The sequence below is a fragment of the Urocampus carinirostris genome, chromosome 6 (assembly GCF_059441175.1).
Source record: "Urocampus carinirostris isolate Australia breed hairy pipefish chromosome 6, RoL_Ucar_1.0, whole genome shotgun sequence".
NCBI lineage: Eukaryota > Metazoa > Chordata > Actinopteri > Syngnathiformes > Syngnathidae > Urocampus > Urocampus carinirostris.
In genome coordinates this window covers 23305053-23332350 of record NC_142354.1, presented here as the reverse complement: position 1 = coordinate 23332350, position 27298 = coordinate 23305053, and the positions used below count along the sequence as shown (strand labels likewise).

The 27298-nt window shown below is 39.5% G+C and overlaps 1 protein-coding gene across 2 annotated transcripts in view; it reads right to left on the bottom strand.

The window, feature by feature from the left end:
- Window positions 1-27298, bottom strand: part of srgap3 (SLIT-ROBO Rho GTPase activating protein 3) — a 114932-nt gene that overhangs the window by 30599 nt on the left and 57035 nt on the right. For both annotated transcript variants that reach the window (XM_088338349.1, XM_088338350.1), the window contains exons 5-11: window positions 24770-24955; window positions 18874-19002; window positions 17140-17361; window positions 14513-14614; window positions 11286-11483; window positions 11051-11135; window positions 2392-2419 (exon numbers count right to left, since the gene is read on the bottom strand). In XM_088338349.1, coding sequence (XP_088194475.1) covers window positions 2392-2419; window positions 11051-11135; window positions 11286-11483; window positions 14513-14614; window positions 17140-17361; window positions 18874-19002; window positions 24770-24955 — 950 coding nt within the window. The remainder of the gene's footprint in view (window positions 1-2391; window positions 2420-11050; window positions 11136-11285; window positions 11484-14512; window positions 14615-17139; window positions 17362-18873; window positions 19003-24769; window positions 24956-27298) is intronic.

Sequence of the window (27298 nt, the reverse complement as noted above, 5' to 3'; positions counted from 1 at the left end):
ATAATTTTTTTACTATGTAGATAAAAAAGATTATTATATTGGTAAAAAGCTAAGAATATAACACAATTTTTAAACCATTTACTGTACTGTATTTTCGTATTTCACAATTGTTGGCTTTTTTGACTCGATAGGTGACGCTGCTTTCCACTTTTCCTTTTCCTTATCCTTAACTTTCTTGGGACCCATATTTATTGGCAATAAAGGGAAAAAAACCCGACAAAATCACAATAAAATGAGATATAGTCCCTCTCAAGCACGCCAATTGACTGAACAGGAAGAACAGTCCGAGCGAGGCCTTATCACCTTATCAGTTTTAATTCAGCCTCCTTGTTTTCATCTTTTTAACATTGTTTTCCCAAGGCAGGGGCCCGCAACCCACTAAAAACAGCTCAGTGACTCACTTTTGGGTCCCGACCAACCAGTTGGGAAACACTGCATTAGATTTTACCTCATTATTACACTATTTTCACGATGCCACAACACTGATTTGCTGAGTGTATTCTGAGCCTCTCCACTTCTTCACCAACAAATGTTAGCTAATGGAAAAAACAGAAAGTCTTTCCGAAAAAAAAAAAAACATACAAACTATTTTACGTACGTATACATATTAAACTGAGAGGTTAGTGACGCACAGGTGAAAACGTGGAGAGATTTCTTTCAACCTATCAGAATGAACTATGCAAAACAGTGTTGTGGCACCGTGAAAAAAAGCGTGATAATCGGATAAGCTCTAAGATCATTCTATATCAATTCTGTGATACTGGTGGCCTAGTGGTACTAATGTATTAGCACTCTCACCATCGCCACTCGGGTTCGTTGCTGATCGTATTGCGATTTTTTCTAACCATTTTGGGACTATTCAAACACAAAGTCACATTTCTTTAATTAAAATGTTCTGTATTTTAAACACATTCACTACATTTTAGGGATCATTCTAAATCAATGACCAAATTTTGTGTCATTTTAGTACAAGATTCTTGAAATTCTGTGCATGCGTTTATTACTAAATTCCCCAATTGTTTGGTGTTATAAAATGGAAATTTCTAATGAGATATTTTATACAAAATTGACCAATTTCGGGAAGTAAGGTAAAAATACTGCTCCTACCTATGCTTCACTACAATTGGGTTAACATTTAAGCAACATGGTTTCCCCCTAAACAAAACAAAACAATTAATCAACATTTCATGCTTATATGCTTATATAATTTCCAATAGGGAGCATTTTTATATGGACATACTTTTGATCACAGGATCTTGTCCACTCTATTAGACATAACTATACAACACAGTACAATAAAATCCAGCTTAGGTTGAATAATTCAAAATGGAGCAAATTCTCCAATTATTAATGTTATAAAAATCCTAGCCTTTAGCATCATGACACATGAAGTCACAATCGTCAATGAGCTCTCTCTCTCTTCTGTCTTCTCAACAGAAATCTGAAACCAATGTTAAAAGAAGACAAGATAACCACGACCTGCGTGATATTGTGATTGTGTGTTGTGCATTGGAGTTACATTACATAAGGGAGAAATGTTTCTATAATGGTAGAAAATTGACTAGTGTTAAGAAATAATAATGAAAACACCTCACAGAGTGATACATTGTAGCTCCATAGCAAACTCAAACAATGAAAACTATTGTAAAACACACATTTCTGATAGTTCTCTGATAACCGCTCTACTTAACTATGTGTCCATTAAGTGTACAAAAATACACTAAAATTCCAAATGTATATACTGTACTGTATATTTTAAAAATATCAAATCACCCTTCAGTTTTGGCAAACAGAATATGATAAATGTGTGGGACATGGACGTGCAGTCAGGGGAGGCAGGTGAGACTGATGAGGATCTGTCATCACGGAAATATAAATTGAAAAAAAAAATTAACTGGTTACATTTATTCAGTGCTTTTTCTCATGTAACCTCACAATTGTTGGAATTTCCTTTTCAGATTTGCTGAATTTCACATTATAGTATGAATATTATTAATACAATTATGAATACTATTACACAAATAGTATGTATTAATGTGGCTAGCGTCTGCAGATGCAGAGTGAGGCACGCAATTCTTTTGCCTCATGGCAGAGGGCAATAGTGAGACCAATAATTCTTTTTTTTTCCTTATTGCATGGATCAGCACATAGTCTTCATTCATAAGTTAAACTCAGACAATAAAGCATTACTTTTCTAAGCTAAAGTTTATATAATGCTTTTATTCTATTCTATTCTATTAATTCTTATGACCTGCCAATCAAATAATGAATGAATAAGATGTAGATCCATTATTTTGTAAATCTGCATCACTAGACTCCAACCTTACCGCACGTCATCGGTGTGGGATCAATGAAATGAGCAGATGTTTTGAAAACAAATCAGGACTTTACCTTGTGGTTCCGCATTCAGCTCTTTCCCCTGAGGAAAAGACACAAAAGAGGGAAAGGTTTTATATTGCTGCTGGACGGGAATATGTTAAACAGACCGCGGCCTCCAGTTTGCCGAGGACACACGGAGTACCAAAAGCGCTATCCTTCGGACAATGCTATAGAGCAATAGACGATAACGCCTCAGGGGACTCGGAGGGTTATGGCGAGAAGGGAGGGGGGTGCCCCAAAGGAGTGGTCCACCAGCAGTGACACTGAACAATGACTGTGCTGCTTCACTGAGCCTTTTGTTGTAAAAAATTAAATACAATTATGGTGCATGCCTCACTGCTATACACTACTTACGAGATCAAAATCACACATTTCTTTATCAAATTAAAGGGAAGTTGTGTATTGTTTAGCGACAACATGTAAAATCATACAATAATAATGTAGAAAACATGACAAAATGAATGTCCCACGAGTTTACTCTTCTTTGAATTGAAAAAGGTTTTCATAGCCCAAAAGTTTTTAGGCACTTTTAAGGACTTTCAAAGCCAATTTTCTATTAAAATAAGAAATCCAGTGTGAATTGTGTATTTTGCAAAGCCAAAAATATATCTGCGATATACATAGGCAATTTTTAATCATGTGTCATTTGTTCAGTTAGGAAGCCCCACACTTTTATCAAACGCCCCCCTGTTGGGGTTTGTTCACACCCACGTTTCTTCCACTTCTTGTGTCCTGCGTTTGGGTCTTTCTGACATTACATTACACCTGCAATATTGTCCCGCGGGCTGCATGTTTGTGACCCCCGCTTTAAGGTATTATAGCACTCATTAGAACCTGCCCACACAAAAAAGAGAACCACCACAAATTAACAGAATTGATTCGAGCTATCAACCAGGTATATTCCCTTGAAAGGAGCGAGTATCTCCTCCAAGGGAATCCAAGAACAACAAAAGCAACAATGGTGGCAAAGTACTTCAACATCTTCCCTTTACAAAACGGCACAATAGATGATCACACTACGAGCCGAGCCGCTCTCCCATACATCAATGAGGCAAATGCGGACAAACAACTGCGAGTTTCGCATACATCATCCTACTATTGATTACCATGTTTATCTCGGGCTGCCCAGCTGTACGATTATACGCACACCAAAAACCTCAAAGACTTCCTCAATAATGCATCCACTATCACATTCAAAAGGTATTTGAAATCATAATACGGAATCTTTTCTATTCAGTATATATATAGGCACAGTTTTGTGTGTTTGTTTATGGTGGTGATGGCCCCGGTAAAGAAACTATCCCTGAGCCTAGTCTTTGTTTTAAAGGGTCTGTGTGTAATATTTGACCGCTAGATGTCGACGTATCGTGTAGTTCAACCGAAAGCGAGTGCTACCCAACACAACGAATAATGCAACCTGTCATTATTAGTAATGCAGGGCACCTGAGGCTGCCCCGTTGGCGCCAACAGCCACAGTCCTTGATTGGCTGTTGGACTCTTTTTAAACTCCCGTCTTCCTGAAAGAACTTGTCAGATCGTCTGCAAACCTATGCTCCCAGCTAGACAAGCTTTTGTGACTCTCCGACTCTATACTGCCCTGTTTTCTGTCTGATTCCCATTGCCGACCTCATTTCTGGACCTGTTTTTGTTATTGCTCCTCCGCTTCGGCCATCGAACTGTCTTTTCTCGCATTCAAAGACTACCTTCGCTCGACACGGAAGGGCCACTTCCACGTTCCTACTATCTGCTCCCCGTGACCGACGATCATGGGATCATGGATGTAAGTCCTGTTCTCATTCTTAATAAAACTGAGTAAAACGAACGCAATTAGGTCCCGTCTCCAGTCCTGGTCTGTGACGCAACTTACTGGGACTCAGAGACCAAACTGTAAAATTTTTCTTCTCAGTTTTTTTTTTTGCTCAGCCTTCCGTGAGTTTGGGGTTTTTGGGTACCCGTAGAAGCAAGATGGCGGACAATCATACCAGCTCCCTCTAGGTGAGCCTCATGTTATGTAAAATAACCTACGATTATTTCAATTTATATGATAGTTTGTGTATTTTTGCTCATTATTTGACTTATATTTTTTAGTTTTTTTAACTACTAGGAGGCGCAGATACACAATGTCTCTTTGAATTAAAAAAAAATCTCCAAAATAGCACCGGTTAATTATGATACAAATATCAAAGAATATTTCAGGCTAATTTGTTGTGCTTCTCTGATTAAATAAGGGAAAAACAATCTTTAAAATAGGCAAAAATATCTGATCACACAGTCTAATTTAGCAAATTTTAAGGAATATTTTCAACAAGGAACTGAAAAAATACTTTTATCTTTTTTTTCCGATTTCGAACGAACAATGTTCTTATTGTACGAGATACAAAGTTAAAATCTCTTAAAAAAAACATATCCACTTATAATAAGCAAGTTTTTTTGCCTACGCAAAAAAAATGTAAATGATATTTCATTGAGTTCCTCTGATAAAATAAGGAGAAAAAATATCCTAGAATAGGTAAAACGATCTTATATTGCAGACTTCAGTACAATTTTGATAAATTTAGGCAAGATTTTGTACCAAGAATACAGAAAGGAATACTTAAAATGAGCAAAACATTGTCCATCTCCTATTTTTAATAATTGAAGTAAAATTTTTCTTATTCCTCTTAAAAAACGTCAAAATATCTTCAAACCACAACGAAAACACTTTAAAAGAGCAAAATTGTATGCCAAAGGGGCAATTATTTTTGCAATGTAGGATTATTTCATTATTTAATGTAGTACTTGAACCCTATCATCAGAAAATACGTTTTTACCAGTACTTGAATTCATTTTTCAATGACTACTTTTTACTTATTTTGAAGTAACACAACTCTTTCGGCTACTTTACACAACTGCCCCATAACTTTTATTTTCCTTGATTGTCATTTTACATACATAAAAGCTTCAGGATTAAGATCTTATGTTCTGTTTTGTTGCTCGGGGTATACCATGCTGTGTAATATTTGGCCACTAGTTGTCACTGTATCGTGTAGTTTACCCCAAAACGTCTACTACAATGCACGAGAAAGAATACAAACTGTACCTCTTCAGACACTTTATATATACAGTACAGTAGTTTAATACTGGTTTTATTGCACAAATGTTCTCACCCTATTTTATTGTATTTTTATTGTACATATTTTCTTATTCTGGGCAGCACGGCGGCGCAGTGGTTAGCGCGTGTGCGGCACAGTTCTAAGGTCTTGGGAACCTCCTGTGTGGGTTCAAATCCAGCTACCGGGCTTACTGTGCAGAGTTTGTATGTTCTTCCCGTGCTTGCGTGGGTTTGCTCCGGGCACTCCGGTTTCCTCCCACATTCCAAAGACATGCATTTCAGGTGGATTGGCCGGTCCAAATTGTCCCTAGGTGTGAATGAGCGAGCGAGTTGTCTGTCCCTGTGTGCCCTGCGACTGGCTGGCAACCAGTTCAGGTTGTCCCCTGCCCACTGCCCGATGATTGCTGCGATGGGCTCAAGCATGCCTGCGACCCCACTGAGGATAAGCGGTGCAGCTAATGAGATGAGATGAGATATTTTCTTATTCCTATTTATTTATCAAATTTCGTTATACTTGTGTAACGAGAAATGAATTCAAGTCAATTCAAACTACGGAGACTCAAAGTGACCACACCGCACCATTTTCTTCTAGTTTTTTTTGCCTTTCGTGAGGTTTTGAGCTATGGGGTACCCGTAGAAGCGAGACATCAGATGATCGAGTGAATGGCTAGAGGCTCATCTATCGGATAACACTAGAATAAAACAACACATCTGATTGGTTTAAACAAGATTACATGAACACAGGAAACGAATCTGATTGGTTTAGACAGGAATCACATGTTTAAATGCAGTGTATATGTTGGTCGCTAGATGGCGTTCGGGTATAATGAATGAGCAATAAGGATAGTGAAACTTAGTAACACAATGCGTCTTTGTAAGAAGAAAGAAATGTAGGGAGGCTAGCTCTTAAGCGGGTCTCCCGGCACTGAAGTGAAAGCCATCTTGATCAATAGTTCACGGGCCCCAAGAGTTTACAATGGTAAGCGCTTCCCAGCACCAAAACAAAGGGCATCTTTATTAATAGTTAACAGGCCCCAAGAGGATACAAGAGGATACAAGAATACAAACAGCACCTGGATATAATCTTTGGCTCGTTAAGCCACTTTTGATCACATCCTCATACAAAGGCACATTCAAACTATAATCAATAAGTTCCCTTACACAAATTTCTCGACCTACGACCTATTTTTAAAAAAATGCACTTTCATACAATATTTTATGTACCCTTGCTTAATAGGTAAAATCAATATTGTTTTTTTTTTTTTTGTGGATGACCGATTTTTTCATCGCTATTTCGTGTGTAACGCCCACTCATGTATAACGTGTACCCCTAATCTTTGATTAGAAATCATTTTCCCAGCTCAAACTAAGCAACATAAGTGACAAACGTTAACGGAGATGATTAAAAGCATTTATTGACAATGTAAACAATGAACAGAATAGCAACATCAAATTTACAATGTATGTATTTAATGTCCTTTAAAGTCCAATTCATCATCAGATACACCAAGGAGTTGTTTCCCTTATCATGCTTTTTTCATCTATTTAAAACTTTCAGGACAACTTCTCTGGTACCATGAATAAAAGTAGTGTGATGAAATAAAATCTAATGTTCGGAGGTCCGGTACATCACTGGTGGTCTAATGTAAGGATACAGCGCTTTTGTTGTCGCGATCCAGGTTCGATTCCCGTCGTAGGAAACTGATCAGTCATTGCACAAATAAGGTACTATACTACTGTCCAACCTTGTGTATGACGCGCACCAAAATTTTGAGCTCTTTTTTAGGTAAAAATTCTGCATTATACACGAATATGGTAATACACATTGTACTTTTAAACTACACCTTATCTGAAATATTTTCTGGTCATGGAGAGAGGATTACCGACTGAATGATGTTTTATAATTTTGTACTGAATCTCATCAGCGTGACCTTGGGGTACCGAATTAAAGGTCCTGAGAGATTGCTGCATAATAAAAAATAATGAGGGTTTTTTTATGTAGTATCTAGCATTAGCGCACGACATGATGTCTTTATTAGGCGCCGTGTGGCATGCAGTTTCGTCTTGTACTCTGTGACATGCTCGTATGCGACCCCGCAGATGCGACTGTTTGGACGGGGAGCGGCGAGCTAATGAGCGCAGTACAACCCTGATTGATCACCTCAATAATTAAACACGGGTGCTACCTGGAGACGCCATATGCCGCATTCATGTGCTCTCTGCTGCTCCGCCGCAGAAGGTAAACAACTGCAAATCGGCTCAAAGATGAACGAGAAATGCTGTGTAATGTGAGGGCTGATTGTTAGGAGAAGAGCTCAAAAGGCTAAAGGACTGATTTTGTTATCAAGCGCCTTATTTTCTGGACTATAAGGTGCACCCTCAAATGCCAAATAGGCCAGAAATTTGAACGTGCGAGTTAGAATCTAGTGCGCCTTATTTGCGGCTGAAATTGGAATTGTATAGAGATTTAGATTTAATTAATTGGTCCCCTTAGGGGAATTCCCTTCCACCGACTGTACTGGCATTACATCAAACAAAGAAAAACAGCAGAATGACAAAAATACTTGACGGTGGGAGAGTGAGGGCAGACTGATTCGATGGTTCAGCAAGGCCTGTTGTTTAAAAAGGTAATGGCAGAGGGGATCAGGCTTTTCCCGAAGCCGTCCCTCCAAAATCTTATTCTGCAAGTGTGCCTTGATGGTAGCGGAATGAAGTATTGGTGTAACAATGGTGGTAACTGGGAACGTACCGGATAGCAAAGGTAAGAAAACTGAATCCTAACCACCAGGCCTCTAGGAACATGGATGGTTGTTCACATTAGCATGACATTGGATGCAATGGGAATTGAATGGGGCGGTAGGGGGCGGTAAGGGGGAGCAGTCCGAAATTGAAGTCAGAAGTTTAAATGTCGTGCGGTAGTGAAACCGCAAAGTACTGCGTTTTTTTTCAATGTTTGTAGTGAGGGATGGAGTTTTGGCCAACCACAATTCTTACTGTTCGAGTTTTAAAAGCACAGACCAATCAGAGTCAAGCTAGGAATACACTGGGGAGCCAAGGGGGTACCAGCCTGCAAAAGTTTGGGAACCATTGCTGTAGTACTTCTTTCCGCTACCGGCATGTGGCGCTGTGAGAGGTCACCCAGCATCCACCCCAAAGAAGAAATCATCCTTCTACATCCTAGTTCGTGTGTAAACATTCTGTACTGTATCTCCAGGGCGCTAAGAACTTTGACATCTTTATTGTTTAATATCTCAAGCATCCAATAAATATGGTTGGTGTAAAGTGTAAAGAAGAGAAGAGCCATTTATTTTGAAATGAAAGTGGAATAAGAAAGCTTGATGCGGTTGAGAAAATGGTTTTATCGCTTTTTTTCTGCCACTTTTTACCTCGGACGAGGAAATAGCCTAACTCTTGAAGCCCATCTTCCACAATTAAGTTAAACTTACCTTTATTTATCTTTATATTATTTTATGAAATGTTAATGTTTCAGTAAAAACAATACAGGTTACTTATACAGCCTTAAAGATACTTATATGAACCTTAAACAGACTAAATATAGCACTGAAGAAACTTACGAACAAATTCAACTTACGAACGATCGTCCGGAACCTCGTTCGTAAGTAGGGAAGCGTCTGTATCATAAAAGACTATTTTTGGGGGGCTGCCGAAAATACACTAATTCAATGTATCCTCAGCTGTCTCATATGTCGATCTATTATAAAAATCTTGACCTTGGAGCAGCTGCAGAGATGAAGCCCGACCATCTGATTGATTGTGCGTAAACGTTCATGGCTGAGTTGATGAGGGTCCCCATGGGAATAGGAGGGGACAAAGAAGCAATCGTGCTTTTTATAAACCCATTGTGGGGAGCAGAAAGGGAAATTTCAGAGGGCACTATAGTTCATTTTAACTCAGAACAATACCAGTTTTATGCTGTTCAATGAAGTACCACAATCTACTGTTTGTGGACAACTATCTTTGAGGTGACAACCCCTTTGGGTATGGAACCTATAATTCTGGCTAGCGACAAAGCAGCCCATTGACTTGTCAACAGTGCTTTAGCAAAAAAAAAAGCAATAAAATGAAAAAGAATAACTAGGCATAAACAAATGTAGTTTTTTGTATTGTCATAAACACCATATTGACAAAAAGGTAGCGTTTCCCTGAGACTGGTTATTGTACCAAAAATGTTCAAACAGGCATATTTTACCAAAAACCAAAAATGATATGTTTGGAGCCGCAAAAAAATAAAAGCTTTTTATAGCCTTATAGGAAGGCAACACATAATGTGCCCCATATAGATACAAGAAACCAACAGGAAATAAATGGGGGAAACGTAAACACCGAATTTACTTGACTAGGTTTTGTGACTTCCTGATCTGACTGAGTGTCTCAGCTAAGTATTCGTTTGCAAGCTCTCAAGATTGCACAAGTTAAGTAGAATGAAGGGTTCTCTACACATATATTTTCCCTTTCTTTATTATGTGGCTATTTTATAGCAGTTTTAGGGAGTCATAGAGAATATACGGTTACTTTTAGAGTAACAGACTTCTTTATGGTGTCACTAATCTGAGGGGTAACCCAATTACTTTTTAAAGTATGTACTAGTTGTAATTAACTACTGTTTTTTAGCAATGCGTCCACATTTGACAGCGACAAATGGCCCAAATGGGAATTCAGCACCAAAAAAGGCCTCTCTAATGACATTCTCTCTTCTGAAAAAAATTTAATTCAATATCATTGAATACGGGCAGCACGGCAGCGCAGTGGTTAGCACGTCTGCAGTACAGTTCTGAGGTCGTGGGATCAAACTGTCCTGTGTGGAGTTTGCATGAGTTTGCACTCTGGTTTCCTGCCACATTCCAAAAATTGCCATTTCAAGTTAATTGGCCGGTCAAGATTGTCCCAAAGTGTGAATGAGCGAGTGAAATGTCTGTCTCTGTGTGCCCTGCGACCAGTTCAGGGTGTCCCCTGTCCACTGCCCGGTACAGATAGTGAGATGAGGTGAGATCAATAAATACATTGGTTCCATGGGCTTTCCTGTGCCTTTGTAAAACTGTTGCCTAGATAATTTTCAATTTTTAAATATGACTCGTACCTTCTCTTGGGTTGGGTAGGGTTACTTTAACTTGATTACTTTCAATTACTTTTGGATTACTCCAATACCAAATATGCTTATAAAAGACAAAAGAAACTAAATATGAATAAAATTACTAAATTTTGTGGAGGCTTGGGGAGTAACGGAATACATGGAACGGCAAAAATAATGATGGCAAGCTGTTTGGATTTATTTTCATTTTGTTTCTGTCGCATTTTATGTTAGTTTTGCCCGAGATCAAAGAGATCAAAGCCAGGAGAGAAAGCTTACCACGTGTTGTGAGTCATAATTCTATTCATATTTAGTTTCTTTTGTCTTTTATTAGCATATTTGGTATTGGAGTAATCCAAAAGTAATTGAAAGTAATCAAGTTAAAGTAACCCTACCCAACCCTGACCTTCTCTAACCCTGAAGGCAGCAACGAGTGTATAGATAGCAAGGGTCACATTTGGAGGAGGGTGAAACGAGGTGAAAATTCTTACCTTCACCCAGGGTCTGCTTTAGTAAGTCGTGCTTGGCCTGCAGTTTAATGATGAGGTTACTCCCATTCAGGTACTCCTTGAATTTCTAAACGAAGACATTAGCATGAAAATGAGCCGGCGGTGCAGCTAATCCCGCATAACACGTGCCAGCGCACGCAAATGCTAATCCGAGCAGGATGATTTTGATCTGTCGGTGTTGAAATTAGATGTCGATACAGCTTTTAAAACGACTTACAGAGAGGTAGAACATTTCAGTCTCCTGTTGGTTAGACCTCCTCTTCGCTACATTCATCTTGCTCATGTAAGACTCGGAGGCGAGCGATTTGATGGACTCGGTGGAGCGACTGTGCTGGAAAGCGTCAGATACGTCAAAGTCCTCCACCGTCAACATGTCCTGCAGAGTTTGCATGGTCGCGTCCAGGGTCTTTCTCACCTGGAGCATGAGGGAAAAGAAAGCAGATGTCTATTCAAGCGATGTTTATTTCATCTTTGAGGAGAAAAAAAGGGACTGACGGAATTGTGAGTGCCCTTGTTTTCAAGGGCATGACAAGTTATCATTTGCATCCCCGCGTAAGGAAAAGCAATTTTTGTCTGAATGAAGGAAGAAACACGCAGGATGGACGCGTGGAAACGCGCAAATTCATCAAAGCGGAGCATAGATTGATAACGGTGATTTCCAGTAATGGCACGTCTCATCCATTATCGGCGTTGAGACTAACACGTTACGAAGGAACGTAAATCCTTTCCCCATTCATGAGTACTGTAACGCGTTAATAATAAAATGTAGGAACTCAATTTCGTTAATCTTAAAACGGAGATAACGAATTGTGAATTTCTCCGACCGCTGACTATTCCTGCATCACTCACGATGCCACATACAACTCATGGTCCACTAATATTATGAGTGGATGTTTACATCTACCTACAAAGTACACCTAAACACAGTTATTGTTATTGTGCTGAATTCCTCCTCACGCAGATATTCTCCCTACCTTATATACAGTGAAGAAAATAAGTATTTGAACACCCTGCTATTTTGCTATTTATTCCACTTAGAAATCATAGAAGGGTTTGAAATTTTCACCTTAGGTGTATGTCCACTGTGAGAGATAAACTAACAAGAAAAATCCAGAAATCACAATGCATTTTTAACACTTTGTGTGATATAGCTGCAAATAAGTATTTGAACACCTGAGAAAATGAATTTAAAATTTCAGACCCCTCCATGATTTGTAAGTGGGAGAAATAGCAAAATAGCAGGGTATTCAAATACTTATTTTCTTCGCTGTACTGCCATAAAATATAAAAGAAAATACTCAAATCAGGGGGTTAGTTCATATGTGCATATTTTTTGTGCGTCACTAGTCGCAAATAGTAGACAGAACGTGGGGAGGGGGGTGTGGCTCATATAATAACGACAAACCAACTCAATCAATGTAGCAAAAGTAAGCACAGAATTTAGGGTAGATGTGTCCGAGATTTTGGTCTTTTTATTTCTAAAATCATTATTGTAATACACCATGCAGGTAAAAATAAAATAAAAAAGAAAACTCTTGGACAGTACCCAGGAATGGAGAAAGAGATTTTCAAATGGTGTGAAGGTGTCATGTCCTGCATGGTCGCCATGATAACCAGCTGGTCCCGCCCCTTGACACCGGCTGACACAGATTGTCCTAATTACGTTTGGGATTCTTAAGGGCTGGTTTGGGGACTGCCGGTTGCTGGTGCATTGCATTGCTCTGTTTTGCTCTGTTCTGTTTTGTTTGACTCGAGGAAAACCTGTCATGCTCGTTTGTTTGTTTGAGTTGGTGTTTTTAGGTTTGTTTTGTGAGTATTTCCTAGTCTAAGTTTCTGATTGCCTGTAAGTCTGTTTTTGTTTTGTTTTGGTCCCTTCGTATTGGACCACTTTTATTTTCTAAATAAACGTACGTGATCGTTACGCAATTGAGTTCACCCTTCCTGCCTCCCTGGTCCGGCTTCGTGACAGAAGGCTAGAAACAAAATAGATTTGGGGTGTCGCAGCTGAGTATTTGTTTGCAGGCTCTCAAGATTGCACAAGCCAAGAAATATGAAGGGTTCTCTGCTTACACTGGTTGGTGTATACATTTTCTTCTATTTATCTTATTGTGTGGCCATTTTACAGCCTTTTCAGGGGTCTGGCTTCTATGCGCACATGTACGACAATTTTAAACAAGATAGCTACTCTAGGAGTAATGCTCTACCTTTTGGTGTCAGTAATCTAGTGGATAACAGTTACATTTTAGAAGAAGTATTTAGTAACTGTAACCAATTACTGTTTTTCAGTGACACCCCCGACACAGTCCATTATGGCATATAACAGAAGACTTGGGCTGGAGGCGAGGCGCAGAAACGGCAAAGGAATAAGGCTTGCTGTTATCATTTCGATTTGTGTCTGACACTTTTTGATGAGAAAGACCTCTCCTCAGCAACAGAATATTACATTTGATATAGAAAACAACCCTGACAGAGTGTTATCTGATCCCTTAAATACCAGGGTCATAGGAGCACCACTTTCTGTGGTGTGTCATGGGCAAGTAGAGGGGTAGGGGTTTAAAACAGATGGTGCTGATTTCATGAAAAATACTCAGAAATTGAAAAGACTCTGGGGTGGTATTATGGGGTATTTGGCAGTCATGAAGCTAGTGATTATATAGTGTATTTCATACTATAATTTTGTAGGATTCTTGTTTTTGTAACCCCGAGTATCCAAACTTTTCAGAAAGTAGGCCAGATTTGGTTAGCTAAAAATGCGTGAGGGGGGGGAGACTATTTAGCTTGTCATTCTTTGAACAGTCTTTAAGCATGTTTCGTCTGCCGGTGCCTCTTGACACTATATTCTTTGAAAACAACCACAATATCTTGGAATAATAGGCAGACGCAGCTGTTTTGGATTTCTGTGGAAAAAATGCTCCAATTTCCACTTATCCTGGAACCGGCGACCCTCATAGTCAGTTTTCCTTTTTTTATTTACAGTTGCCATGTTAGAAATGGGGTAGGCTAAAATTCTCACAGAAAGCCAAGGGCAAAGTGGCCAAAGGGCGACTGCCATCATCAGGTAAAATTGTGATTTTTTTTTGTACACATGTATTTTATACTGCGGTCAACATTACCGGCGGGCCACATATTAATTTTATGACAGAGGCCGTCGGCCAGTAAGAATTTGATCAGGGGTCGTTACTGGCTCCCGGGCCGGACTTTGGAGTAACTGATTCAATGACAATACTGCCTTTGGAATCACAGTGACAGGGCACCAAATAAATTTGCAGCCGCCGTCGTAGGAGGGTCAGCATAGAGTAATTGCGATGAGAACAGATGGTGATGTGGTCCTACTCCGTGGCTCCAGGGAATGCTAGACAGGCCTTTCACTGTCTGGGGGTGTCAGGGAGGCGGGTGTGGGAGTGGTGTACTCACAAAGCTCCTAAAACCCACGTAAATCCTTACCTCCTCATTCTCAATCTTCAGTGTAGCCAAGCGAGACTGTAGTTGGTGGTAGCGCATCAAGAGTTCGGTCTGCACAGGTTGCTGGGCGCTCACCTGGCACACCTGGGAACAAAAAGCATTTAGATAAATATGGACGATAAAATGCTTTACAGTTGGCAGTGTAGTGGTAAGTGGTGGATTTTCACCTGGGAGTATGAATGCCCCAAGGTTCCATACACAACTACCGTAGTCTCAGACTACAAGGCGCACCCAAAAAAAAACAAATTGGCCAGAAATGAGAGTACGCCTTATAACCAAGTGCGCCTATTACACTGCAAAATACGATGGAAATATATACAGTACTTACTGTATACATATGCGATACTACACGACGTATTTGTGCAATGATTGACCAATTGAAAAACTTCGCTGACTAATACCACCCCAAAAACCTAGCGCCTTTTCAAATTTAGACAATACAAAAAAATCTTGACTCCAGACTAGTATCTTAGTATTTTTCCTTATTTTAAGATCATTATAATAATAATAATAATAATAATTTCCTTGTATTGTCATTCTGTGTAACAATGTACACAGAACGAAATGTCGATTGCACCTGACCCGTTGTAGCGAGCCGATGCAGCCGCAGCCAACAGAGGGCGCCGCCGACCACTTTTTAAGTCTTAGGAATGACTCGGCCGGGGCGCGAACCCCGACCGAGTCATTATACAAATGGTAGTGGTTAATATATATAATATTTATACTTGTACGTGTAAAAAATCACAGCTGAAAAGCATTCGGAAGAAAACAAAGTGTGTAGACCCAAATGCACCATTTTACTTCTAATTATTTTTCCAAGCCTTTTTGATATTTCTGGGTAACCGTAGCAGCAAGATGGAGTATAATTATGCCAGCTCCCTTCAGGTTGGACTAAAGTAATGTAAAGTAAATGCTGATTTCTTGACCTATGAGTATTAAAAAAAAAAAAAAAAACTAAACCAACTCACCACGCTATAGAAACTCAAGTGGGAGCTATGAAATAAATGATATGTTTGCCTTATTTGTCGGACTGGCTTGAAATTAAAAAATAAATGCAGTATTGCATGGCCAATAAGATTAGACTACATGAGGTCAAACTACTAGGATAGGCCTACTAAAGCTGACAGTATATCCTTTACTGCCCTCTAGTGGCCAAAGGGAGCATTCGGTTTGAGTTTATTAAAAAAAGAAATCATAATTTTCAACAAAAGGTAAATGATCTTTCAATGTGCTTCACCTATTCACACACCGATAACGGCATAAGAATTCAGTGTCTTGCCCAAGGACAGTTCGAGGAGCCGGGAATTGAATCCACGATCTCTCAGTCCCGGTTACTGCTGAGCTAGAAATGACCCAGAGGTTTTCTTCTTTTTTTCGTCCTAATCGGAATTTTATGGCGTTTCGGAATCAATGATCCAACGTGCTGGATCAGGCCCATGTACCATATGTTTGACAAGCCTGGTTTACATCATTGTCACTACCGGACAATAACTTTTCTGTTCTTTGATATTCACATCATTTAGGATGGCTCTGCTTTGTGTCAATTTAGGAGGTTTAATAAAAAGGAAGGGCTCAGGAGATGGCTTTTAGAACAGATTGGAATCCCTTATCTGAGGTTTGGCTTCTCTCCCTGTTCTCCTTGAAAGTTCAAAAGTCATTGATGTCTTCTCTCCTTATTTCAAGTGTATACTACATACCTGTTCACCACCACGGCTCCATGCCCTTACAGACTGTCGTATTTTCCCTTGCAAAATACAAAATAATCTTACACTATATTTTTTTTCAAACATGTTTATTTATGTAGTTTAACATGTTATATTGTACATGTGTTTCGTTATATCATACATATTGTTAATTAACATTTTGTTGTAAGATACTGAGTTGCTCGACATGAATGAGGTTTATTATAAAAAAAGTTCAAAAATGAAGTAGCTTGGACGTTCACTGTAGAAGGAAAAAACACATGCAAATTTAATTAAGTAGAATTTTATTATTCAATTATTAATTCATTTTCTGCATTAAATTATTGTGGGTAATATACTGATTAAAGGGATAACCACAAACCTGTCTTTTTCATTTTCTCCTTTTATACTCCCTTTTTTTCTTAACTTCTTTATACAACAATAATGATTCGTAATATAATGCATCAAAGCAAGTGAGCCGTTCGAGAGCCGGCTCTCTTTAATGAGTTGAGCCGAAAAAGCCGGTTCTCTAAAAAGAGACGGACTTCCTTTCACTACACAACTACGACATGAAATCCGAGGCAGCAGGCGCATGCGCACAGTAGCATCAAACCGCTCGCTTCGTTTGCAACGGGAAAAAAAACATACCGAGATAAAGGCTACCGCGGCGAACTCATTTGACTTGATTGATTTGGGGTTTAGTGATAGTCGGTGTATACCGGATAATACCCATAATTGACAAATTTGCGTTTTTCCATCCAGATTTTCTAGTACGTCTTAAACGTCTTAAAATGCATAATAAACATAAAGGTTGACAGGTATGATACTAAACTATACATTTTTCATCCAGAAAACAAGAACATTTTGAGGGACAATTAAAGCTATGTTTTCTAAATGGAAATCTGTTTAACACTGGTAATTTCTCACCTCATCTCCCATGTGCGGCAGGTAGTCGAAACGCATGGGAGGGCAGAACACCTGGTTATGCATATCCATGAGTTTGTGCTTGTCGCTGCGAGAGTCAAGGTTGTCCACGGCGTTCTCGATGACATCCAGTCCCTCGTGGCGAGACGTCTCCAGGTTGTACTCTGCGGACAGGTAGGTCCTAAACATCCGCGCCAAGCTAGCGTGGTATCCCAGGTCGCAGCACTGCCAACACACGTCACATCGATTCTCAGAAAAACCATGTCAGCTTGCGGGGGAATATGAAGAAACAAGAGCTCACACGGTGATCCCAGTTAACATAGGTACGACGGCAGGGATAATTACAGAGCTTATTACATTGAACGGCACGAAGTAACCCAATTAAGCTAAGGGATGTGTTTTTTCTTTAACGGGGCGGTTAGTAGGGGTGTCACACTCATTTGAGCTCTGGCGCTACATGCCAGAAAAAAAAAACTCACAGGGGCCGGACTAGTATATTGAAGAGGGACAAAGAGAGAGAGAGAGACAGGGAGATAGAGAGAAAGAGAGAGGGACAAGGTGAGTGTGCATGAGAGAGAGAGAAAGAGAGAGAGGGACAAACAGAGGGACAGACAGAGGGACAGACAGAGAGACATTGACGGGGCAAGGTGAGTGAGAGAAAGAAAAAACAGAAAGAATGAAGGAAAAGAGAAATAGAGAGAGATAGGGAAAGAGAAAGAAAAAGTGAGAAAAAGAAAGAAAAAAAAAGAAAAACAAAGAGAGGGGGGAAGAGAAAGAAGCAAGAGATAGAAAGAAAAAGAAGAAAGAGAATAAAACAAAGAGATGGAGGAAAGAGAGTTAGAGAAAGAGAGAAGGAACAGAGCGAAAGACCAAGGAGAGTGAAAGACAGAAGAATAAGATAACGAGAGAGAGAGAGAGAGAGAGAGAGAGAGAGATAAGGAGAAAGAAAGGAAAACAAGATAAAGACATAACAAAAAAAAGAGACAGAGGGAAAAAAAGAGGGAGCGAGAAAGAAAAAAGAGGGAGTTTAAGAGTAAGAAGGAGAAAGAGAGAGAGAGAGAGAGAGAGAGAGAGAGACCAAAAGAAAGAAAGTGGGAGAGAGAGAAAGAGAGAGAGAAGGAGAACAAGAGACAGTGAGAAAGAGACAGAGAGAGAAGGAGAGAGAGAGAATTAAAAGAGAAAAAAGAGGAAGTGAGAGAGAAAAAAAGAGTGAGATTGAGAGTAAGAAAGAGAAAGAAAGAGACAGACAGAGATAAAGATAGTGGGTAAAGGAATGAAGCTCCAGTTACTTTGCGAGTGCCCGCTGGCTTTTTTGGGTCTTTTTTGTGATTTTCCCAGCGTTCGCTCCTGGATTAAAACCCCTGCCGGCCCTGATCCGGCCTGCGAGCCGCACATTTTGCAGCACTGCATTAGAGGGAGCCAGAGGAAACTGACAGTGGTGTGACTCATAAAGCAAACACTCTTGAGCACTCGTTAGCGAATTGCATATTTTTTTCATTATCAAATATTTTGAAAAAGTGCCAAGGAGCCACTAGGGAGCGCCAACGACCTGTAAGTGGCTCCAAAGTAAGCTAAATGAGTGGAGAGGTCTACATTTGTTGGCTGTAGAAAGCATTTTCCTCTGTCGCGCCAGAACGCAGAACACAATGCACCATGAAAATCGCAGACACAGCAACTGACAACTATAAATACTAATAATGAATCAACAAGTACTTCAAACCTGCGTTTCGTACTTACATCAATCATGTCGGCGACATCGTGGATGTAATATTTGGCCACTACTGCGTTTGTGGCGGCCAGGTTCAACAAATAGTCGTTGCGAGCTTTGGTGCACTTCAGCTTATTCTCGCAGTACTTGGCTTGCCTCTAGAGAAGGAACACACGAAGGGAAAAACATGAATGAATGAAAACTTTATTTCGAACATTAGAATAAAAACAATGAGTCGACAACAAAATAATGTCACATGACATGTTCGAAAAAGGGTAGTCAGAAGCAGATGCTTATTTTCCCTACCCCTTTATCTTCCCTATTAAATACATTTTACAAATCCTCTTCTCCTCTTGTGTCTAATCTAACAAAATCTCATGGATATACTTATTACATAGGTCGGATATCAATGATTATAATAATTACAATAATCCCTTATTTTATACACTAATCTTCGTAATACCCATCCCTCTACGTCATAATGCCACTAGTTACCAAACATCACTGCGGCACTAATGATAAATAACAACAATAAAAATAATATTTATAATAACAGTTATGATATAATAATAGCAACAATAACAACAAAGTTAACCAAAGTTTTAAACACATTATTTCCAATCTCACTCATATCCCATTTTCTTCATCCCTGTATTTCGCCAGTAATGTTTTTGTATTTAAATTTCAACACATGAATAGTTGGACATTGTTTGATCTCATCTTGTAAATTATTATTAAGTTTGACTCCACACACAGACACACACATACTTTTCCTGGTTGTTCTCACCTTTGGGATTTTGAATTTACTACAGCCCCTCAAGTTATAATTTCCCTCTTTCCGAATGAATCATTTTGGGATGTTTTCTGGCAACATGTTTTTGTTGACCTTAAATAACAGTTGTGAAGTGAAACCTTTTATGAAATCATCCAATTTTAATAATTTGGATTGCATGAATAAAATATTAGTATGAGTATGTCTTTATTAGTATTAGTATTATAGTGCGGCTCAATCTAGCTTCTAGCCGATGCGTGTATTTCAGTGCGTGAAACCGAGGTAGCTCAAAATCTGGGACCCTCCGAAAGGGAGGGATGGCACCGACAAGTTTAGTAACACTCCGGGGAAGCTGCTTCTACATTAGTCAGGTGTTAAGTCTTCTCTCGACTCAGGAGACTCTACAATGCTGACAGAGGAGGCTGAGACTTTAACAGCTGGTGCTCTCCGTAGGGATAATGCATCTAATAAGCAAAACAGGAGCTACGGCACCATTTATTCCTCTACACAATACCTAGCTACTCGACGGAGATTGAATAAAGTAACCACAGAAAGAAAACAGAATAATTACATGCTCATACTGAACTACTGACTTTGTAGAGCAGGGGTGTCAAACAGGGAAGTGCAAGAGAAAAACGAGCTGTAGGTTGAAATATGTCCACTTGATGTTGGCCAAAGCCAGGTGCCTCTCTCAAACGCTGTACTTGTATTGCCTTCTCTCTCTTGCTTTTTCTCTCTCTTGCTCCTTTTTTCTCTCACTCTCTGTCTCTCGCTTTCATGCTCTCTATCTCTTTTTTTCTCTTTCTTTGTTCCTCTTTGTCTTTTTCTCTCTCTCTGTGCCTTTTTACTTTCTTTTGCTCTCTCTTCCACTTTTCCTTTTCTTTCTCTCTCCTTCTCTCCTCTTTTCTCTCCTTCTCTCTGTCTCTCTTCATATTTCTCTTTGGATTTCTTTCTTTCCCTCTCTCTCACTATTTCTCTTTTTATCTCTTTTGTTTCTTACATTCTCTCTCTCTCTCTCACCCTCTTTCTTTCTTTTCTTTCTTTCTCTTTTCATTTCTCTACTACTCCGGCCCCCGACAGAATGTTCGTTCTATCGTGTGGCCCCCGAGTTAAAATTAATTTGACACCCCTGGTGTAAAGGTTTTCACAAATGCATATTAAACTACTGTATTTTCCGCACAACAAGGCGCACTCCCCAAAATATTGTCTTGTCATACAATTTTCATATGTAAGGTGCAGTGGACTATAAAGAGCATGGAACTATGGTAAGAGCTACTATATTTATTTGTGTATAACAGTTATACTGGACTGTCTCAGAAAATTAGAATATTGTGATAAAGTTCTTTATTTTCTGTAATGCAATTAAAAAAACAAAAATGTCATACATTCTGGATTCATTACACATCAACTGAACTATTTCAAGCCTTTTATTATTTGAATATTGCTGAATTTGGCCTACAGCTTAAGAAAACTCAAAAATCCTATCTCAAAATATTAGAATATCATGAAAAAGTATACAAGTAGGCTATTCAACTAATCACCTGAATCATCTAATTAACTCGAAACACCTTGCGAGGTTTCCTGAGCCTTAAAAACACTCAGCTTGGTTCAGTAAACTAAATCACAAGTATGGGGAAGACTGCTGATCTGACTGCTTTCCAGAGGACCATCATTGATACCCTCCATCAGGAGGGTAAGACACAAAAAGAAATTTCTCAAAGAGCAGGCTGTTCACAGAGTGCAGTTTCAAAGCATATCCACAAAAAGTCTGTTGGAAGGGAAAAATGTGGCCGGAAACGCTGCACAACCAAGAGAGATGACCGCAGCGTTAACAAAATTGTGAAGAAGAGCCGCTTCCAGAATTTGGGGGAGCTTCAAAGACAGTGGGCTGAAGCTGGAGTCCAGGTATCAAAAGCCACAGTTCACAGACGTGTCCGGGAAATGGGCTACAATAGCCGTATTCCCATGGTCAAGCCACTTCTGAACTCAAGACAACGGAAGAAGCGTCTGACTTGGGCTATGGAGAAGAAGCACTGGACAGTTGCAGAGTGGTCCAAAGTCCTCTTTTCAGACGAAAGCAAGTTTTGCATTTTATTTGGAAGTCAAGGCGCCAGAGTCTGGAGAAAGGCTGGAGAGGAGCAAAATCCAAGTTGCTTGAAATCCAGTGTGAAGTTCCCACAGTCAGCAATGGTTTGGGGAGCCATGTCAGCTGCTGGTGTTGGTCCACTGTGTTTCATCAAGTCCAGAGTAAATGCAACTGTGTACCAAGAGATTTTAGAGCACTACATGCTTCCATCTGCTGAAAAGCTCTATGGAGATGAGGATTTCATTTTCCAGCATGATCTGGCACCTGCCCACAGTGCCAAAACCACCAGTAACTGGTGCACTGACCATGGCATCACTGTCCTTGATTGGCCTGCTAATTCCCCTGACCTGAACCCCATTGAGAATTTGTGGGGTATAGTTAAGAAGAAGATGAAAGACACCAGACCTGCAAATGCAAATGAGCTGAAGGCCGCTATCGAAGCATCCTGGGCATCAATAACACCTCAGCAATGCCACAGGCTGATTGCCTCCATGCCACGCCGGATTGATGCAGTAATCCGTGCAAAAGGATTCCCAACCAAGTACTGAGTGCATCAATGGACATTTTCAAATGTTTGATTCTAATATTTTGAGATAGGATTTTTGAGTTTTTTTCAGCTGTAAGCCAAAATCAGCAATATTCAAATAATAAAAGGCTTGAAATAGTTCAGTTGATGTGTAATGAATCCAGAATGTATGACATTTTTGTTTTTTTAATTGCATTACAGAAAATAAAGAACTTTATCACAATATTCTAATTTTCTGAGACAGTCCAGTATATTAGTGCAATGAACAATCAGTCGAAAAATGTCGCTGACCAAAATTGCTAAACATTGTATGGAAAGGGAATCTAACCCAGGTTGCGGTATTGAGAGCGCCGAAACCTAACCATTAATGATTCCGATGACATTTGAAAAAGACATTCTATTTTATCTCATTATCACACTGCTTTTGTTCACAGTGCCAAAAACAAATGTTAGACAATGGAAAAAATAAAAAGTGGTCCTGAAGGACATAAATATACGCAAAAAAAGCACGACCTGGGAAACAACTCTTTGGTGTATTCGATGATTGCTTTCCTTTATATCGATCAGGACAACTTTCTGTTTTCTCCATTCTTCAAATCTCATTTCTGGTAATGTGAGTAAATATGGTGTGTTTACAAGATAGAATCGAATGCCTTTCTGTATGTAATCTGTATCACTGGGGGTCTAGCGGTTACGTGTCGGTGCTTTCACCGACGTGACCGGGATTCGATTTCCGTTGCAAACAATTTTTTGCGATTTTGGTTAGAAATATTTTTTTAGTTGATCAGTAATTGCAAATATACGTTAGTATACCATAAAACCTCGTGCAGAAAGGCCCACGTATTATCGTTCGATGCTGCACGACAAAAGTGTTCAATTCCCAAGCGAGCTCCGTCTCGTATAAATCAGAAACGCTGTCATTCTCCGAGCCTTTTGATTTCCTGCACCTGATTTATAATGGGAATTTCATCTGCATAAGGAAATTCCAGAATAAGGTCCTGCGTTGAAACTCTGAAAAGTAATACTCATCTGTAGCAGTTAAAGCCAAATTGAGAGTTAAGCTAACAGTTCTGCAGTCTCCTTAGTTCGCTTTTATTGTTGCGGTTTATAATCGTCCAACATTTTTGTTAAAGTTATGTTATTGTTGCACCTTGAACAATGGACCCCTACTTTTCTTCAAATTCAATTCCAGAAGTTTCTCTCAAAAGGGAAGACCAGGTGCCAGCCAATTTTTGCCATTTTGACTCATTTTTGAAGGCCTGGAGAAAATTTAGTTTTGCAGCTATATAGGCGAAGGGCATATCAATAAAACTATGTGAATTTTTCTACGGGGATGAACAAAGTATCTATCTATCTATCTACAGTATCTATCCATCTATCTATCTATCTATCTATCTATCTATCTATCTATCTATCTATCTATCTATCTATCTATCTATCTATCTATCTATCTATCTATCTATCTATGTATCTATCTATCCATCTATCTAACTTCAACCCTCATCTTTTATTAGATTAGCTTTTACTTTTGTTCAGTAAAGACCTGTTGACCATTGTTTCTTGAAAATACTCCATTCAGGGAAAAAAGGCTTTCTGTAAAAGAGCACATTTTAAGCAGGACCTCTGTGATTATTTTGCATTTTTTTATACCTCCAATATTGAAAAAAGGCTTTCCATAAACACAAAGGCACTTGTATTTGTATGCAAGAACACTGAACTTATTATGTATGGACGACGCATGAACTTAGCAAGAACTTTTTGGCGTCTGATGTTTACGGTGACGTAATCACACAATTTCGGCCACCGTGGCCTTCGCGTTCCTGCAAACTTGCACGAAACATCTCGGTCTACCCTTACAATGTCCAAAGAACATAAGAGTTGTCTGTACTTATCCACATATTCGCTTTTCTCACCACACAGCTTTACTATGCCTACTTGCTATATAGACCTCCTACACACTCTCAATCGCTGGATAGAGGAAGCAACACGAGGAAGTGGAGCCTCCTTGATGTGGATCTGATCAAAGTCATTCCTGCCATTTAGTGGTGATTTATCATACTGAAATCATTCCCAGAGGCTTACTGATCAGCAGCGCCAAAGCCTTTGGAAAAGTTTTATTTTGAATATAAAAAAAAGAAAAACATATGTTTTCCTTTTAGCACTAGGAGAAAATGCTTCTGAATACATAGGTATACTTGACGGCACTAGATGAGTTAAGCAGAGAAACATGGCAACAATTTCAAGCATTTACAAGCACTTCTCCCAAAATTCAAGCACTTCTCAATGTTTTAAAATTCAAGCATTATCAAGGATTTCAAACACCCATAAGGACCATGTTGGCCAATCAAAGCGGCTCCTCTCATAATGTAATTTTTATAGTTATATAATTTATATATAATCATATTCACATTTTATTTTTAGTTGCATGTGTTTGTACAATCTTGCTGGTAACTCTAAACCTTGGAAACCTTTAGCACTATAAACTTCTACTACTAGAAGTCCTCATCAGTTCCAGGATTTGTATTTCCAGTAAGGACCCACCTTCTCTTTCATCTTTTCAATCTTCCTAACAGAGCTGCGTCGTGATTGGCGGTCTTCGTGCCGCAGGAGGTTGACGTTAAGATCTCCCGACTTGCTGAACTGCTTCTCCTCCTGTTTTTCCGCGTCCTTCAGCTTGCTCTCCGCGCTGATGCTTTCCGTGTGATACATGTGGTATGTCTTCATTACCTGAGGAGAATATGATAGACTTGAAATAAATGCTGCCATTATTCACATGCGGGCAGCACGGCGGCGCAGTGGTTAGCGCTTGTGCGGCACAGTTCATGTCATGGGAACCTGTCGTGGGTTCAAATCCAGCTCCAGACTTCCTGTGCGGAGTTTGTATGTTCTCCCCGTGCTTGCGTGGGTTTCCTCCGGGCACTCCGGTTTCCTCCCACGTTCCAAAAACATGCATTTCAGGTGAATTGGTTGGTCCAAATTGTCCCTAGGTGTGAATGAGCGAATGCGTTGTCTGTCCCTGTGTGCCCTGCGATTGGCTGGCAACCAGTTCAGGGTGTCCCCTGCCCACTGCCCGGAGATGGCTGGGATGGGCTCCAGCCCCCCCGCGACCCTAATGAGGATAAGCGGTACGGCTGATGAGATGAGATGAGATTATTCACATGCTTATATTGTCATCTTACTGGATAGGCTCAATTAAAATGTTTGAGGATGTGAAAGCTCAAAAATGTACCTTATCACAATACCAAAAAAGTGTCTTTTGTGATTTTTTTTTCATAAATAAGGCACACTGGATTATGTGGCCCATGAAACGGAGACTATACTAAAGGCTAGGGGCTGCACTTAAAATCAAAAATTACCATAGTTGAGCGTCGTTTGATCAGTCGATCACAACTCCAAAAATTGGTTGCAACATGAATCTAACCCTGATTCTTGTGGAGAGAGCGGCAGAACCTATCCACTAGAATACTAGGGATACAGACGACACATGAAAAGGCAATACACCATCTGACTATTTTTAGTCTCACTGTACCACGTTGTTAATGTTATTATTGGGCTGGGCCGTGTGTATATTGTCCAATGTTAAACCAGCCCGTAGTACAAAAAAGGAATACATTATTGCATTGCCGACTTGCAAAAAGCTTTACAAAGCGCACGAGATTCTGAACTGAATGAAGAGAAAGGCATTGTGGGAAGTAATTTAGTCATCCTAAAAGTTATTAAAAAAAAGATATGAATCAGCACATATTCAACAACGTTTGCCACTAACAATGCTTAGTTTGAGCTATTAAATACAAAACAAAATTCAATACCGATTCATTTTCCTCATTTCTCTCACATTTGTATCCGGTAACAAGACGAACAATAGTGTGATAATGAGATAACACCCATTGCCTTGTCCAGTTTCATCTATCTCCCTAGTGGCATTTGGCGCTCTTATCATGTGTCCATTGCTACATAAATAAACATGACTTTATTTGTAGTCAAAATAGGATAATGGACCTGTATACATTTCCAATTTATTCCATACATGAAACGCACTGGACTAGAAGGTACACTTTCAAATTTTAGGCCCATTTGGGGTTTTGAATTGAATTGTCTTTATTGTCATTGATAACAACATAGTAAACATTGTATGCCACGAGATTACACATGGCACCACGAATTAAACATGAAATAACGACTTCAAAGAGCAAAAATATAAAAGACTATCAGAATAATAGGCGGACAAAAAATATCGACAAGGTAGTGCTAAAAGACTGACCGATGTTATGATAATAGTGTCGTTTTAGAGTGCGCTTCATAGTTGGGACAGTGGCTTACACAGGCCACTTAGTGTGTTTTTCTTGTCGATAAAGAAGTCTGTTTTCAATTTCAAAATAAAATGGTGCAGTCCATCTTCACGAGAATTAGATTGCATGTTGAAAACAGGATCATTTATGATTCTCACAAGACAAGAGAGATGTCTCTTCCAAATTCCTCTCTCAAAGACGGTTTCACAGTGGCCTGGTGGATCATTCAGGGTGAAAAAATTGGCACTAACACATATGTCACCACACATGGAATCTTTCAACAGAATCATATCATACTCGCAGGTCCCTACTTATATCTTTACTCCCCCTCTCCTTCTTATAATGAGATGATTTAACACTACTGCAGCAAGGTGACAAAAGATTTTTGTCTAGTGGCAGAATGCCTGAAAAACACCCCAAAACCTACCCTGTGTTCTTGGTAAATGCAACCATATGCTTCCTTCTCACTCTTGTAAAGTGCTACCCAGATGTGAGCGCTGTCTTTAAGTGTCCTGAAAGCATTTTGATTTTTTAAACACCCTTGGATGTTGGACAGGTCTCATAAACAGTGATTTATTTGTTGCTTCCTCCAAGATTCTTGTGATTCACTAAATCAAGTAAGCTAAGGCAACGCAAGTCCTTTCATCTCCTTAAAAACTGCCTATGGGTTAAAGTCTGTGATTGTCATCTATTTTTTCCAATACTGTCTCTGTTTTGTCCCACCATTGTGTACCAACACACAAAAAACCACCATGCCCCAGGGAGGGGGAACAACAGCCAA